The 17,414-nt window shown below is 39.8% G+C and overlaps 1 protein-coding gene across 1 annotated transcript; it reads left to right on the top strand.

The window, feature by feature from the left end:
- The first annotated feature begins 7,204 nt into the window (after positions 1-7,204).
- On the top strand, positions 7,205-14,396 carry LOC146388513 (transmembrane protein 235). The gene is made up of 4 exons (XM_084925876.1): positions 7,205-7,713; positions 8,611-8,688; positions 9,145-9,282; positions 12,179-14,396. Exons 1-4 carry the CDS (start codon positions 7,542-7,544, stop codon positions 12,421-12,423), a joined length of 633 nt encoding a protein of 210 aa, XP_084782002.1. The 5' UTR covers positions 7,205-7,541; the 3' UTR covers positions 12,424-14,396.
- Positions 14,397-17,414: the final 3,018 nt, after the last annotated feature.

Below are 17,414 nucleotides of genomic sequence, written 5' to 3' on the forward strand. Positions count from 1 at the left end.
CACAGATAATGACAAGTCAGTGTCATTATCCCTGGATCCTTAGGCTTAATTAAAAAAAACATTTACCTATGTATAGAAACACATTTGGTTTGGTTTATGTACAGTGCTATTCAGCTAGCATTGTCCATGTTTATGAAAGCCTGACGTGTAAAACCTCTCGGCATTTGCGTAGAGCTTTTAAATGATTTCGAGTTAGGCTCTGACTTTAACACATTCAACAAGAATAGTTCATTGATTGAATCATTCTAATGAAAGGTGATGCACCACTGACTTTAAAAACAGCACATAGTTGGTACCAGTATCGCTTTCATTTGTCTTAATGAAACATTTATTGATTTTATTTTTAAAAAATGATAGACCTTAAAATAAGTGGACAGGCTGAAAATGGAAATGCAAAGAACACCAAAACCAGGCTCACTGCAAACATTGAAACATATACAATATGTGCTACACAAAGAAGAAGTTCAGACATCTTTAGGAATAAAGAATGTCGGCAGAAAAATTATTTATGCTTTATTCACATCAGGGAATAGTGAGAAACCTAAGTCGGAGGAGATTTAAAATATTGGATGGATCTTTCTAATGTATCTGATGTAAACTCAGAAGTGCTTCTCTGGTGATCTGCCTAGGGGCCTTAATCTACACTGCACTCTATATCCAGTTATGTCCTGTTTTCATGTTGAGAGGCTGGTAGCCACATATGAAAATATAATGGATTTTGACAACAGACGTTTTTGAAAAACACTGCAAAGATTGATTTCCAGGATGCTTGTTTTTCATCCGTTTGCTCAAACTTAGAAGAGAATATTTAATCATCTAGAGTAAAGGTGCATGCACTTTGCTTGCCTAGTGGTTGCTGGTTAGACCCGGCTCCTGCAAACTCCTTCAGAAATCTTTATAGTTGTTGGAAAACATGTTGTTCCACCTCTGCTTCCAGTCATTGTGTATAGAAAGGCCAGCAACACCCCACTGAAACCGACTGATCTTCTTAATTAACTTTGGATACAACAGCAAGTTAGTAAGTTTAATAAATCAGTAGAATCTTCCTAAAACCTACCTACCCGGTGCTGCTTATGAAGCACTAATAATTGGCTTGAAGTTGACCCTTAGCTGCAAAATCCTTTTCTTTTTTTGGGAAACTCTTCATATTATGACTAAAATCTTTCACAGGACTCACTAAAATGATTACAACAAATCGCTATGGGTACAAGCTGCCCAGAGTTAATTAGAACAGATGTTGTTGTGCACTAAAGAGGACAACCAAAAAATGTAAACAATTAATTCTGTAGATTTTTGTAGGATATTTCCCAGAAGGTAATAAAATCTACCATAGTTTCAGCAGAATGTCTAAACCAGTGGTTTTGTGTCGTGTGCAATCTGGATTAGTTTTAGTTATAAAAAGTTTGGTTACCTATACATCCTGTAACAGCTCTATAGAGAACCTCTGGCCATATTTTAGAAAGTATCTAATATATGTATATATAGACATCATTTTACGATCTTTGCTTTATGATGATGATTTTTGACAAATGTTGACAATAAAAACTTAACAATATCACTGTTGTCTTTGAGATTTACAGCTGTGGGTCAGGCTTAGAGGACGCGTGTGAAATTTTTGTGAGCTGATCATCGTTTGGCGTAGAGCTCCTGAGTCCTAATCCTAACCGTAAAAATCTGCCACATCATTGTAATGTATCAGAAGTCAACATTATGCCATCTGACTTTTATGACTACTAATTCATTGTGCGGGGAACTCCAACAAAGAAGTGTGGTGAGCTGTGATTAAAACATGAAATGACTTCAGTTTAACATTTACCATCAGTGATGATTTCAGATCTGCTTCCAGTAGCATGAAGTAGAGGGATAACCAGTGCCGCTGGCACTGTCAATATTTTGTTACATCTGGGAGCCCAGATGTTGCAGTGATGCCAGCTGCCTGTGTCTGATTGTTAGGGCTAAATAATATTTCAGCAAATATTACTTTCAAATGAAAAGCGTTACAGTTTAAATACAGTTGTATTAAGTTTGCTAATTGCTATACTTAATTTACGTGCAATATCTCCTTGATCCTGCCGTAATAAGTCATTTTTCTAATAAGAAGAGGATTTTCCCATTCACCACACTGGATGGCACTGTGTACCTCACTTAGTTCTTTCTATGCAGCAATAATCAGTGAAAATACCATATCCTGCTGCAACAAGCACAAACACCTGGTAGTAAAGCAGCGCTCTGCGATTGACATGACCTTCATTAACCATTTTAAGAAACACGGGTTTTAGAGTGGGTTCAGCTGGCATTTACAGATCATTCTCAAGAAAAAGGCGTGTTTTCGCCACAGCCACATTTTCAGTTTACTAGTCGCCATCCTTCTGTCATCTCTTAGCGATTTCAAATATTTATGGTCCACAGCAAAATAATTTTTTCCTGAGAATTTCAGTTCTCCCCTGGTCTGACTTGAGGAAGAAAATTGCACAGACAGAAACGGCACCGAGAAACACACAAAGGCAAACACACATACAGCCGCATCTCTACAAAGCATATTAACTGTGCACTGTGTCTGACATTTCAGTGAAAGTGCCAAAGATCTCTGAAAGCATTTGCAAGCAAAATTTTAAGCAACACTGAAACTAAAAGAAAGGCTTTCACAACAATTGTGTTTGTTCTAGATGCGTGTCGGTGTTCTGGAGGAAAGAAACGGCAACACTACAGTAAATTTATTTGTGCTAGATTACCACGCGCTTGGCTTTCTTCTTTTTTTAATTAGATCTGCTAGAGTATCTCAGAAGTATACACCTTAGACAAGAAAACAAAGTGGTCGTTTTAAGCAGATGGTCGAGACTCTCTAAGCCTTTATGCAAATGAAGTTTAAAGGAAGTTCAGCTAATTCCTTGGATTGGCAGCAGCTTTCCAGTAGAACACACACAACACGCAAATACACACAGTGGCTTTAGGGTAGACACGCTGTGCAGCTGAATGTCTTTTTGTTTCTTTGAATTGGATGTCATCTTGGAGGGGAAGAGGTCAGAGATGACCGGTGTTGAGGGTTTAAATATGAGGGTTACAAATTCAGACACACAGATTCAGTGAAAGGACTAGATGTTACAATCCCTGACAATGCATTGCTTTAAATGGAGAAAATCTTGAGGGACGGCTGTTATGAGGAAAAGCAGCCCAGAAACATTACCAGTGGCACACATCGTTGTGTGCTTCAACTTTTGTTCTTTTACCCAAGCTAATCTGCCATTTTTCCTTGGCTAGGTTTAGGGATTAGAGATCAGATAAAAATTATTATACTGAAATTTGGGACACATCGTCAGTAGTGGACCTTGGATTCATCGGGTGTTTCGGCCATTTGTCACTGGACACCCTCATCCAAGGAGGCCCTGCCAGGGTTGATCAGGCCCTGGAGTGTGTCACTGGTTTATGTTAAAATTGTTATTCCTCTTCTTCTTTCTGCTGTTTAGTTTTCTACAGTTTATTCTATCTATTCACTGCAACTGAGAAATACTTACCTCTTTAACATTTATGGAGCCTCATTTCTTCAAAGGGACAGAAAAGGTGATAGAGAGAAGTAAGACAAGTAAGTAAGATAAGATAGGAGAGAGCAGAGAGGAGAGCCGAAAGGGGGGCGCCCGATCTGGCTTCCCACACCTCCCCGCCGGATCAGGCTGTACGAATGTGTACAGTGTACAAATGTATTCTTAATGGACCAGTTTTACTTTCTATAACATTGTTGCTTGCAGTGCAAAGTTACGAGATAACAGTTGCTTGTCATAATAATCCACCATGAAGCAAAACACAGTTTATTCTCCATTATGAATGGACCGATTTCACTTTTGATATAAAGCCATAAAACAAAGACATTCTATAAACATCTTAGAGCCAGTAAGCCCAACTCCAATCAATGGAAAAGCTTCAAAGAGGAAAAGGTGGAAAGGAGCCCTGTGACCTTAAGCTGAAAGGCTGACAGAGGCGAGCTAAATAAAAGACAGTTTTAACACAGACCCTACAAAAACTAGACTGAGCAAATTTAAGGCAAAGACAAGAAACAAACACATAAACTATTGGATATTCATTTAAATAAATAAAAATGTCATTAAAACCAGACTCAATGCTATTTAGCCTGAAACAGAAAAAGCTGAGCGTCAGATTATTGGATTATTACGATACCAGAAACTGAAAACAACTTGAAGAACTGAGAAGGATAAGAGTGACAACAACCTTAAATTGAGAGTGGTAAACACAGAAAGGCCTGGCAGGGTCAGTTCTCAGAACAACAAGAGAGGCAGACAAGATCTAAGGCAGAGGCAGAGAAAGAGGCAGAGGGCATATTGGTTTATTTGTGAAGAGAGAAGAAACTGGACAGGAGAAAGAGGTGCTTCTCTTATTAAAAACAAGGAGGTGTGAATTTTTCTGCTTACCTTTTGAAGCTCTGTTGCTACATTACACTGCCCTTGAAGTCTTTACAGTCCATTACATGTGGTTTAGTCAATTTCACAAACGCTGTTTTTATGAATCTGTAAAGACAGATTAGCAATAGTAGGCTTAAAATATGCACGACAGCAGCCCAAAATCATTCGACTGGGCATCTGTGATATTCTGTTGGGTTGTATCAAAGCTTATATAGCAAGGCATGCATACCAAAATAAAAGCTAGGAACAATTCCTGCAAGTTGAAAATGAAACACAGTTGTCCACAGTTGTGAAATGGAGTACATCAGGAAAAGAGCATAAAGAATATTTGAAATGGTTGTTATAAAAGTGAAAACATGATTTGCTCTTACTCTGCACTCTACACAGAGCAATTTTTGTTCTTCTGGATGAAAATACTTCAGTCATTTAGTAGTGGTATTGTACTACTTAAATGAAGCATGAAGAGTTTCACCTAGAATATTCTGTCGATGGATGTTTGTTCATTTTAAAAGAAAAGTTGTTTTTTTTTTTTTCAAATTAAAACTCTTAATAGCTTCTCGAAATAAGTTCTTGCAGAGGTTTTGAGCAAATAACTGACAAGTCTCCAGAATAAGAGGCCAACCTGTGCGCGACTGTGTCAACCGCTGCTCAAGACTCCTTCAAATGATTGCATAATTACTGAGTCTCAGGAACTCTGACACATCATGACATTTCATTCATTTTCACCCAGGATGGCGTTTGCATTATTCTCAGGAAAAGAACTAAAAAAGTTATCTCAGGTTTACAGGTGCACATGAGGTCTCTTTGTTCTGTTTGTTTGGAAATGCATTTGTAAAGTACTTTAGCAAAATATCTTCAACCCAGTACAAAGCATGTGCAGAGCAGCCCTGCTTGAACAGTGCGTGCAGCGTGCCTGGACTTGGAAGTTTTAAGAGATGCCAGGGATCAAAGTTGACTTATTGATCAGTTCTGGAGTAAGGCTACAAGTATGGACATCCTTTTTTTTCACCCAGTAAAGACTCAGACATTGTGCAAAAAAGTGGTGCAGCAAATAAAAACAATAGTTAAAAGAAGAAGGGAACAAAAGTCAATAAATCAGGTTAAACACAAACTAGTTGGAATGTCAATTAAATGGAATTTCACTTTTAAAAAATATATTTATAATTAAGACAAATTAGCTCGTTAGGAGTGTTCTCCAACAAACACCCATCCTATAACAGAAATGACAATATTTCTCTAATTAAAGTCCACCCACTCAATAATAATCGTGATGAGTGAAAAATCTATTAAAGATAGATTTGGCGTGTCGCAGAGAGCTCAGCTGCCTTAAACACACTTGATGTATTCGTTTTTTAATAAAGACGCTGACATTGATATTTATTTGTGGCTCACGCAGAAATTTGTCTGTGTGCTCTGGGTTAAACGCATAAGTAAAATTAATTCTGTTTCACTGCATGGTGTTTTTTATTGAGATGTACCCTTCTGACTCCCCTACATGTTGGAGTGGGTGCATTCAAGGAGACACAGCTGAAAACTAACTACAAAGAGGCCGGACAAGGTTCGATGTCTTTGAAAACTGCACTGATTAAGATTCATTTCCCAGCCCACACAAATCTATCTTTCCCTTAACTGCCTGGGTGTAAATGCAAAAACTAAAGATTTTAAACCAATTTCCAAAATTGAGAAAAACATGGCATATGAGTACTTCTACCTTTCCTTAGCTGTTCTAACTAAAGACAAGGGAGTATTCAATATGACTAATAATCTCAGAATTAATAGGATGAAAGTCCTTGTTAGAAAAGTGCCTTTTAAAAAAATGCCGTCCACAGCCTCCCTTAAGCCATAAGAACAGACTTCACATTTCAGTCTTCTTAATTAGAGAGTAGATTTTTTTTTTTTTTTTTTTAAAGAAGCAGTTTGCTTGGATCACTTATTAACCATGAAACACTATTACCCTGAAGTGTGCAATTACACTCAACCGGGTCATTAGAAAGTGTATATGTTACACCACTATTTGGATGACATGAGACTGCAGCCGTGGGTGTGCAATGAGCACAAAAAGCAAGAGCAAAGAGGTCTGATTTTCTTTTGTTTTCTGGTGGAAAACGGGGGAAATCCAGCAGACAACAAGAGAATTTGAGATAGCCCAACATAAAGCAATAAAGCTACACGGGAATTGCCTCAAAACAATCCTGCAGTGGCCAAGTCGGAGTCCAAACCTCACTCCAATTAAGAACAGTGGCAGGACTTGAAAATTGCCTTTTATTCACCATCCCCAGTGCAAGCTGACAACTCCAGAGCAGTTTTACAAGGAAGAATGGGGTGAAATGCTTGTCCAAACCCTCTAGCTGCAGTGAGTTCAAACTTTTAAGTGGTGAATAGCATGTTTACATAATTTTGTTTTACAGCTGTGCTTAATTTGTATCATGTCATTAAGTTGTGAAGACGTTACATTAATTCATTTTCTTTATCTCACTGAAAAAAAGCTTAATCACCTACCTTCTAGACCTTTTTTCCTACTTAAACTCACGTGTGTGTCACGTGTTTTTTTCTACACATCTATAAAGTTGCTCCAGCTATTCAAACTTAGCCTTTATTTGTTTATTAAATCGTTAATTTCTATTAATATTAGTATTTTTGTCCTGTCTTTATTATATTACATGTATCTATATTAATCAAAATATAATTGCAAAATGTTACCGATCGACGTTCCCCGGATGTAGTTTTATTTTGGAGATCGTCACCGGAAGTGCGTTGTTGTATTCCCGCATTTTGACAATTTAAATTGATCGTGGAGCACTTACAGCCACCATGCACACGCCCGGGATCCCTACCTGTTATGCGATGTGTTATGCGATGGCACTGACAAAAAATATTTTCTCGTCTAATTTGTCTCGCTTTGCATTTTTTGTTTGACATTGCCGAGTCGGATTTCTTTTATTAATTTGTTTATTTTGCTCTAGAACTATATTTGTGGATGGGGAGCTGGCACTTTGCGGAGAAGGATTTAGCTGGAGCGCTTTTACGCATCTGAAATATTGGAGTGTCGTTGAAGATCCCATTTTACAACAATAAAGAAAGGAAAAATCTTCCCGTTGACGAGAAACTGTGCTTTATATAGGCTGCACGATGAAGTACGGACCGGTGGTTCTATCGGCTGGGCTTACAGGTTTGCTCAGTTTTTGCTTCCTCGCCGTAGCGATTGGGACTGATTATTGGTACATAATCGATGTGAACAAACCCAACTACACAGGTTCAGATGACCTGAGTTCCCATTCTGGACTGTGGAGAATTATTGAAGGTATGTCAGTTTAACTTCATCTTTAATGAGCTGTTATTGGGGCTTTTACAGCTGTGCGACTTGTTAAAAATCAGCCATCATATTCACATAACTTTTGCCCTGCGTCTCACAGAGGTAAATTTGAGAAGCCTCCTCAAAAAATGATAAAAGTTCATTCTGATTTGTGCAAATTTCAAATCTCAAACTAATAGAATCCCTTAATTTCACTCTAGTTGGTTACATGCAGTGCTGCAGAGGTTTAACATTGTCTTTAATTGCTGATGGATCAACCGCAGTCCCTCATTTAATCCTCATTGGTCTAATCTTACGTGAACTTGATGCAGGAGAAGCTGATATCCCAGTGCCTTTATATTGGAAATGAGAAGCATGGGGATATTCTAAAGGACGGACTACTCAAATTCTTGCAACATTACCCTGAATCCACTGAAATTCAATTTTCATGCAGTGAAATGAAGCCTGAAATGTTCTAATTGTGGAATACAGTTTGGGTAGGAAAATGGCTTTTAACAGTAGCAACTTTTACCCCACACATACCAGTTTCTGCAGCCACCTGCAGGAGAACACACAGGAGACCAAGGAGAGCTTGTGAAGGATGGTTTTGGCACAGCTGCAATATAATGTGCTTCCAGCTTGAGGTCCCGAATGTGTTCTATTTGTTTCGGGCGGCACCCACAGTTCATGCAATAAATGCCAAGTAATGATCCAACATGAAACTAATCAGGCAGTGCTCACCTGGAGATTCCCTAGCAAAAAGGGAAACTATTATTTATTTTCTAATATTGTCTACTATTCCCACACTTAATACCACATTGTTTCACATCTAAGAGCAATTTTGCAAAGTCCCAGGGCTCTGCCACTGGTCCTGTCATGTGTAACCTTTTCATTTGACATTTTCAGGAGCAAACTGGAGTTCAGTCACCCCCTCTTTCACAGCAAATATGTCCAACCTGACAGAGGCAGAAAGGCACCTTGTCGGTGAGTGGGTTCCTTGATCAAGTGATGCATTTTAAAATGGTAATGGTAGCCACACGGGAGTATGTTCTTGGCAGTAAGGATTAGAGGTCTGATTGGAAGCCCAAAACATCTGCATTTGCAAGATATGCTATGCAATTAATCACATCCTGCAAATTAACATGACGAGATTGGGGGGGGGGGTTTCCCCCCAAGTGTGCTTTTGTAACTGATCTTACTAGATAAAATCAGGTTTGTTAGATTTTTCAGGAACACTTCCTGCTTGCAACGTTGACAAATAAAATGCAGTAATAAACTGTCCACTGTGGGAGAAGAACTCAATGGAGTCTCTGCTAGCTGATTTCAGTACTGACAATGGGAACAAAAAATCAGCAGGACCCTGGATGATGGGAGTCAATTGGAAAATCGCTGATTTTAAAAAAATATATTTATATCTTTTTCAAATGTGTGTGTTTGCAGGCTTGCACAAAGTAGTGGTCATTTTGTTGCCCCTCAGCCTCATCCTCTTGGTGTTTGGTTGGATCTTTGGACTTGTCAGCTCGTTGGCCTCCAGTCCAAAGTTGCTGGCTGCGTCAGCATCCTACTTTCTCCTCTGCAGTAAGTCCCCACAGAATTCCCTTTGTTTTCTTTTTCTGAGCCCAGATTCACACCGTGTGCTCTTGCTTGTTTATGTCGGCGTGAAAACGCACGTGGGCGACACATCGTGGTCTTACAGGTACGTTGCGCGTGCATCTAAGAGACCCTGAGAAGCGCGCTTTCAGCTGTTCTCTCTCACATCTGATTTGGCTGTGAGTAGAGGCTCTAGTAGTATCTAATTTCAGCCTTTATAGACATAAACTGTGTGCTTGAGCTGGCCGATGGCCAATGAGAAAGCGGTGATTATAGTTATGTAAATATTTTATCTTGAAGAAGACGAATCGGCAGCAACGTATTAAATATCTCTGTGCGGACATTAAAAATCCCATTCAGCTTAATTGAGTTGAGTTAGGTAATGATCTTTTCACACAGACTGTTATTAGAGTGGTGAAGATGGGGATTTAATGGTGAAAATAAGGATCCGAGGCACAGAGCACTTTTGGACTGCTGTGAGCAGCACTTCTCTCTCCTTTCGGTCTGTTCCTTAGATTTTGTGAATAAACGATAAACAGCGTGACTATCTCCATTCAGATGCAGACATAATGGCATGGTGAGAGGTGGTATGACGGCATCATGTGAGGCGCCACGTGCTAAAAGAACATTTTCACTGAGCTCTACCATGTTGAAGTGTTTGGTGGGAATAAAACTAGTTGTATGTCCAACCCAACTTGACCGGATGCTAAATGCTCTTTAACTCGACATCCCTGACAGTGAAGTCTGGCATGTCGAATTGAACCCACCCGAGAATAGTACGGGTAATTGTTTGGTGGATTGATAGCTAGTGAGTCCTGTTTCTTGTCCGCTCTATCCAGACAGCACATCTCTACAGCTCCCAGTTGCGAGAGCATTAATTATAACTTTGGGCGGCGTACCGACTTGATTCTCCTAACACGGTTTGTAAAGGTGGGGGGGTGATGTGTGAAAACAGCTTCAGTGTTTCCAGTCACATTTGCATTAAATTAATCAGAATTGCAAGCTGGTTCCTGGTGAGCATGAACATAATTTTAGAAACCATACCACCAAACATTCTCAGCATGGAGACTGACGTAATTGATTGCAGCATGGAGGCTGATTGTTGATCACAATGAAGTGGCTCAAATTTACTGAAGAACTTGTCATTGATTGAAAGATGCAGTCAGACTTCCTCCTGGAATTACCAGTGGGCACTTTCTGATGTCATTTTCCATCTGTCCTTTTTTGCAGAAATTGGTTGCGATAAATTCTATTACGCAGAAAGTTGCTCTTATTAAGAGTCAAATCAGAAACGCTCTGCTAAAAATGTAAGTGCAAATGTGTCATAATCATGCACAAATCACACGTGATCTGCTTTTTTTTTTTTTTTTTTTCCCTCCTTCCTTAAATGGCAGTGGAAGGGCCTGCTTTTGTCATCAATACTGTAACACAAATGGGTTTTTTTTGTCCCCCCCCCATTTTAGTGAAGGGTTCAGCTGTTGAGCAGCTGCCATAAATATCCATCAAAGAATCCATTTGATTAGGTCTGAACTCAAGTGGAATGAGATTGAATCTCTATTTGGTTGAAATTGAGGGTAAATGCGCAAATCTGTGACAGACATAGGACTTATTATACAGTGTGCCATCTCTGCTGACATGCTCAACCTCCAATGTCACATAGAAACAGAGATAATTTAATGCTTTCTATCGAATGTCCTGTCCACGTGTGTACTCCAGGAGACCCGCAAGCACTAAGCTCTGCCACTTTGAAAACCACTGATCATATAAAAGAAAAGAAAGCGGGTATAATGGATGTCTGTGTTATTGTGCTTTCTCCCCTTATTCGGTGGATTCGCAGTAACTACATATTTTAAGTTTGATTTTTTGGTAAAGGTCTTCGTAATCCCACTTGCAGCACTGATGAATCTCTTTGGATTTTTCAGAGGGGGGCAACCTGCTATAAATATGAGCTACAGCAAAGCTGACATTTCTATCTCGGGCAATATGTAATAATGTCCTTCTTTAGCTGTTCAGCTCAAGGTTTTAAAAAAAAAATACATTCACTCCATTCACATGGTGGTATTTTAATTAGTATTGCTTTGTCAAGTAAGCTCAACAGATGTTTAGTAAATTCCTAGTGTGGCATCAGTGGTGTAACAGCATGAGTCTCACATAAAGTGGTGCACAGATAATGTACTGTACTTGGGAAATGCACACACTTTCTTTTTGCTGATGTGCAAATTAACCACAGTACAAGCAAAGGAAGACCACAGCTGTGACTTTTTATTTGTTTTAGGGTTTTTTCTTCTGCATTTAAATCATCAGTAATTAACTAGATTTAATTGCAATTGACGACTGCTCAGACTGGTTTTCCCTCCCTATGAGTCTGACTAAAGGTCGACCTGAATTGCTTATTTAATGGCTCAATATTTTGAGGTTGACGTTTAATGATGTTATTCTTGTCGGCTCGCCTCTGTGGCAATTGTTATGTGGGACATTTCATCTGTCCGTTTGGGAACACAAGAAATCAAAAAATATTAGAAGCACACTTAAGGCCAGACTAAATTTGGAGCCGCCTTTGTGGGCACGTTTCCTGAGACTGATTTGAATTGGCCGGCGCTTTAAATTGGTACACTTGAGCATGTTTATGTCTATATTATCTTAAACAGTCTGAGCAAAGCATGCGTTGGGGGAAGTATTATTTGCTCATCAATGTGTCATTACTGTAATGAACTAACTGTAAAAGCCGATTAAGTGTGATGCATAAAGGTGATCATAGTGCTCAAGCGCTTTGTAATTTTCTTTCCCACTGATAGATCCGTTTCTCTGTTGCAGCTAAAAAGGGAATGTGTTAAAGTCTAATAAGGCCTTTGAGTTGATGAGCTGTCTGTCTGTGCTTCATCAGGTCTTTTCACCTTGTCTGGGGTTAGCGTCTACATCAAATACTCCAATCAGGCCATGGAGGAGTTCCAGCGAACTGTGCCCCCAGAGAATCTCGTCTATGTGAACGTGTCGTTTGGCTGGTCATTAGCCACAGCCTGGCTCTCCTACAGCCTGGAGGTGGCAACAGGCCTGCTGCTCATGCTGGCGGCCAGAATAACACAAATGAAGGGACATTATGACTCTGGTGTAGCCATTGCCATGTTATAGAGTGGCACATTCTGGTTTCTGAGTGAAACTAAAGAAAGCTTCAATTTTTATTGACTTGTTTTTATTTATTTGACTAAAACAGTTGGTCACACAGGCCAAGGGCCAGGAAGATAAACCATTCTGCAAGCTGGCTTTACAAAACTGCAACTGTAGACACAGATGCTGTTGAACATCTGCTTCATCATTGTTTTCAGAGGCTAGCTGTGAGGCCTTGTTATCCTCTTGGTAGGGCTGTGCGATATGACCAAAATCTCATATCCCGATATAAGACATATATCGTCCGATAACGATATAAATCACAAAAATGTAACTTTTTTTTGTAAATTCTGTGAATCTCGGGCAGCTCGACTTGCGTGAAGTGTTTCGAGCTGGGCGTCGTGTAGCTGGAGTCGAGTTTTTTAACCGATGCATGAAACGATACATTTTTAGACATAAGTTGTAACGGCCGCCGTTTTCTTTGTGAGTATTTATTACACGGCGTGCTGCGGGGAAAAGCCTGTTCTAACGTTTGAGTCTAAGGTTTATTTTTTAGCACCTGGCGTCTCTTTTTTGCTTCTCATCCGTAAACTCTGCATACTCTTTCACGTGATTCAATTTATTTTGAAAAGTCTCAACAGGATCTTGAGCTTTATTGTGAAAGGTTTATGTGGAAAATAAACAAGCGGACATGTGACGCGATGGATTTACCGTTGTTGTTGCTAACGACAACGCATAAATACAGGCGCTTGTCCGTCCGTAGTGTGGTTATATTAAATATAAGAGAAAGAGAGAACTTCAAGAAATTAATATAGCCACTACAGTGACCATCAAAACCATGAAAAAATATTGCCGTAAACAGTTTATTTTTGCGACACCACGAAACAAACGATAGCGTAAAATTAAACGATAGACGTTTTTATATCGTCATCCGATATATATCGTTATATCGAACAGCCCTACCTCTTGGTAACATTTTCTTTCCATACCGTCCTTGTAGACCGTGATGTTGTAGAGTAAATCAAACCCAGACATGAAAACTAAGCTTACTCTTCCGAGTAGTTACTGTAAAGATTGGCAGTTTTATTTTCTTATTTATTTTTTTAAATGTGTTCACATGTTTCAGGCTCAGTACTGTATAATTTGGTAAGTTAAAGCTTTAAGCAAAGGACCAGTTATATTTTATGGTTTAATTGGTTTGATGCATGCACGATAAGACTTGAGAGGACTCGAATATGGTTTAGTGTATTTAAGCATGTGTGCATCAGTAGTGTTAAGTACTTCATTCAAGTGGAAACGCTGCTGATTCTGCAAAAGTAAACCACCAGGCATTAAAAAGCCACCCGGGAGACTAGACAGTGTCAGACTGTAGTTTCTATCATTTCTAATACTTTATAAAAGAATTACTGCTACACCATTTCTCCAAATGCCAGGGGAAATTTGCATTGCACAGCTTTTTGAAACCTCCAAAGAAATGATGTAGACGTCAAGTCATTTGGTGCTGAGAGTTTGACTACAGCAACATCTAAATGTTAGTTTGTGCGTCTGTGTGAAACACTTCTGTAGCTAACCCACCAGTCCTTACATTAATCATGGAAATGAGGTTAAAGACAAATGCACTCCTGGGGCAACTGCAAGTTATTTTCAGCAGTAAAGAATATGTGCATGTGTCGCTGCCTGCTTTACTGTCGCCAATGACTCAGTATTGTGAGATTCTGTCTGTTCTGGAAAGACTTTTCTCTGTAATTCAAATAAAGTGAACACTGTGAAAAACACAACATTAAGCATTTGCTGTAAGACTTTGTTGTCGTCTTCTTCCTTTTTTTTTTTTTCTTTTCTTTTCTTTTTTTTTTAAAGCATTCATAACAGATCTTATGTTTTCATAACTGAGCAGCTGTGGCAGAAAAGCCAGATTGATGTTTCACATAACTTGCAAACAGAATTAAAAAGGAGAATATTACCTGTGATTTGAATAAAATTTCACAAATGTGTGACGATTTATGTGACAGTTTGATTATTTAAAGCCGCATCTGTTGTTGTGAGGAAATTTGATCACTTTCTTGTGCGGAGTAAATCACAACTGAACACCAGTAGGGCCAAAGAAAACTGTCTGTAAGTAACACAGTAGAGGCTCCTTATGGCTTCATCTGGAGCAGGGATGAAGGGCACCCCTCAGCCTGAGTATGTCATCTGTCAGGAGTTGGAGCCAAGCTGATCTTGGAAAAAAACTTCCATCCTGAATGAAATATGGCCTGTTTCAAAAGAGTGCTCATGCTTAACCAGAACCAGCAAGACTGCTTGCTGGACTCTGCTTTGTTAGACTCTTTTGCAATGGGTTATTTCAAAGGAAAGAAACACAGTGTAATCAAAACAATTGTTGGCATGTCAGGTGGCATAAAGGCGACATGATTATAGGTGAGCTTTAAAATCTTGACTTTCCTGTTAGTGTACCTTCAAAAAAAAGCACAATAAACATCTATATATGCCAAATCGTTCACCGCTATAGTTTATATATAATTAATGCTGTCCATCTTTGCTGCGGACACCCTCTCCAAAAAAGTTCAAAATCTTCTCAAGCATTTTACATCCCTTTTTTTTTTTTTTTTTGTCTTGAAGTTACTAGAATGTGGGCATCTGGTTTCTTTTGGTGGAGTCTGTGAATATAAATGAAGCCCCCAGACAGAAAAGGAAGAGTGTGGGGAGAGGGGAAAAAAACTACTGGATATAGAGATGGCCTCAGAGGAATTCAGAGATGCCTGAACAATATGCTGCAACGCTGCTGTCCATAAAAGATGCATTCATTCATATGCAAAGCATCCTTGCAGAGTCAAATCTCTGTGTAATTGGTTATGATTATATAACACAGACTCAGGATAGTTAGTACTTTACTAACATTTACTTTGATAATTGCTGGAACAGCAGAAATAATACACTGCTCAAAAAAGAAATAAAGGACGATTTTGCAAACACATCACATCTCACTAGACAAAAAAAAAATCATTCTGGATATCAATACTGATATGCATCATCTGGAGCCACGAGTACTGTGTTAGCAACAAAAGGATACCACTGACTTTGATGTAAAATGATAATTCTCAACCTACACAGGGCTAAATTCAAAGACATCCCGAAAATCAAAGTGGAAAAAATAGATGCACCAAGCTCGCAACTCAAAATGGTACTCAGTAGTTTGTGTGGCCCCCATGTGCCGGACAATGAGTCCTAATGAGACAACGGATGGTGCCCTGGGAGAGGGGTGGTCTCCTCCGAAATCTGGACCAGGGCATCACTGAGCTCCTGGACTGTTTGAGGTGCAACCTGGCAGCGTCGGATGGACTGAAACATAATGTCCAAAGTTGTTATATTGGATTTAGTTCAGGTGAGCGTGGAGGCCAGTCAATGGTATCAATTCCTTCATCCTTAAGGAACTGCCGCATGAGGCCAGGAAGAACTAAGGACCCACTGCACCAACGCAGGGTCTGATAATACGTTTAAGGATTTCATTCTGGTACCTAATGGAGGTCAAGGTGCCTCGCCAGACCACCACTGATCCACCAGCCAACTGGTCACACTGAACAATGCTACAGGCAGTTCAATAAGAAGAGATCGTTGGTTTATTGATTTACAGAATTCAGTTTGCGGTTAAAGTCCCAGAGCCCGTCACAGCAGAATGGAATCCCAGTAGTGACAGGGAACTGTCACTACTGGGAGTTGTGACATTCCCACCAACAGAGTCTAGACGCTGTTGGTGGAGATAAAGATGGAGACTTGAATTGAGCCTGAGTGACGGGAGAGGAGGTGATGTGGAGAAGATTGGTTTCACCAAGGCATCTGCAAGGAAGAATTACAGATGCACAATGAGATTTAAAGTACGCGGCGTGAAGGCTGATTGGCCCGAAGGAGGCCACCAGAAAGCTGATTGGACTAGACCAGTGATGTCACAATCAGCTCGAAACATGGGAAAATGGAAGGGATGTAAAGCTTAGATTAGCCGCCAACACCTGGGAAGCAGACAGATGTGTGACTACAGATCTTCCTTATTGAAGTTGCGTATCATGGAGAAGATCACAATGTTCTCCACAGCTTCTTCGGACCCATTCACGTCTGTCACATGTGCTCAGGACGAACCTGCTCTCATCTGTGAAAAGAATAGAGTGCCAGTGATGGACCTGCAAATTCTGGTAACCTCTGCTGCAGGCCCAAATAGACTCCGGGATACTGGGCAGTGTACAGGGCCCACAAGGTGATGTCAGGCGCTCAGGCCAACCTCGTGAAGTCAGTTTTTGATTGACCGGTCAGAGACATTCCCACCAGTGCCCTGCTGAAGCTTGTTTTGCAGGGCTCTGGTGCTCCTGAAACAGATATTGGTCCTGGTGAGGACCTTAAGGACCTTCTGCTGCTCTGCTAATTTTTTTATAGACACGTTCCCAGTATTGATACATTGCAAAGAAATATAAACCATACAGGTTAAAAAGCTTCATTTTTGTTCAAATAGAAAATGTGTTTACAGTAAAAAATCGAATGCATAAAACAACCTGAACTATCTAAAAGAAAACTCTAAAGGCTATTCATTATACTGCACATCCTCAGCTTTTAGCAGCCTACCTTCAACATAACTATAGGGTACCTGATAATAAGGGTCTTCCACTGGTTGCTTTTATAAACTGTGGCAAAAGGAAAAAAAGTGATGGCCATAACGTAAAATGCAATTTTGGCTAATAGTTTTGTAAGTGGAATTTTCAACCCCAGGATATGGACCTGCATTAAACACACCTCAAAATTATACAGCTCAGCACTCTAATGGGTAAAGGAGGGCAGAAGGCTTCGCTAAGGGTGCTCATGACAGAGATAGATGCTTAAGCATTAAAAGGTGTGCTTGCGTTTGCCTAAATGTGATTTGCAACATGATCTCATGTGCGTCGGCGAGTCAATCAAAACCCAAACCATGAAACATTGTGTCCACTCAGCTGTTTGTTTAGCAGCTACTGGACCAGTTTCAGATGATACAGAGAGCA

The sequence above is a fragment of the Perissodus microlepis genome, chromosome 4 (genome assembly GCF_051167445.1).
Source record: "Perissodus microlepis isolate ML-2025 ecotype Zambia chromosome 4, ASM5116744v1, whole genome shotgun sequence".
NCBI lineage: Eukaryota > Metazoa > Chordata > Actinopteri > Cichliformes > Cichlidae > Perissodus > Perissodus microlepis.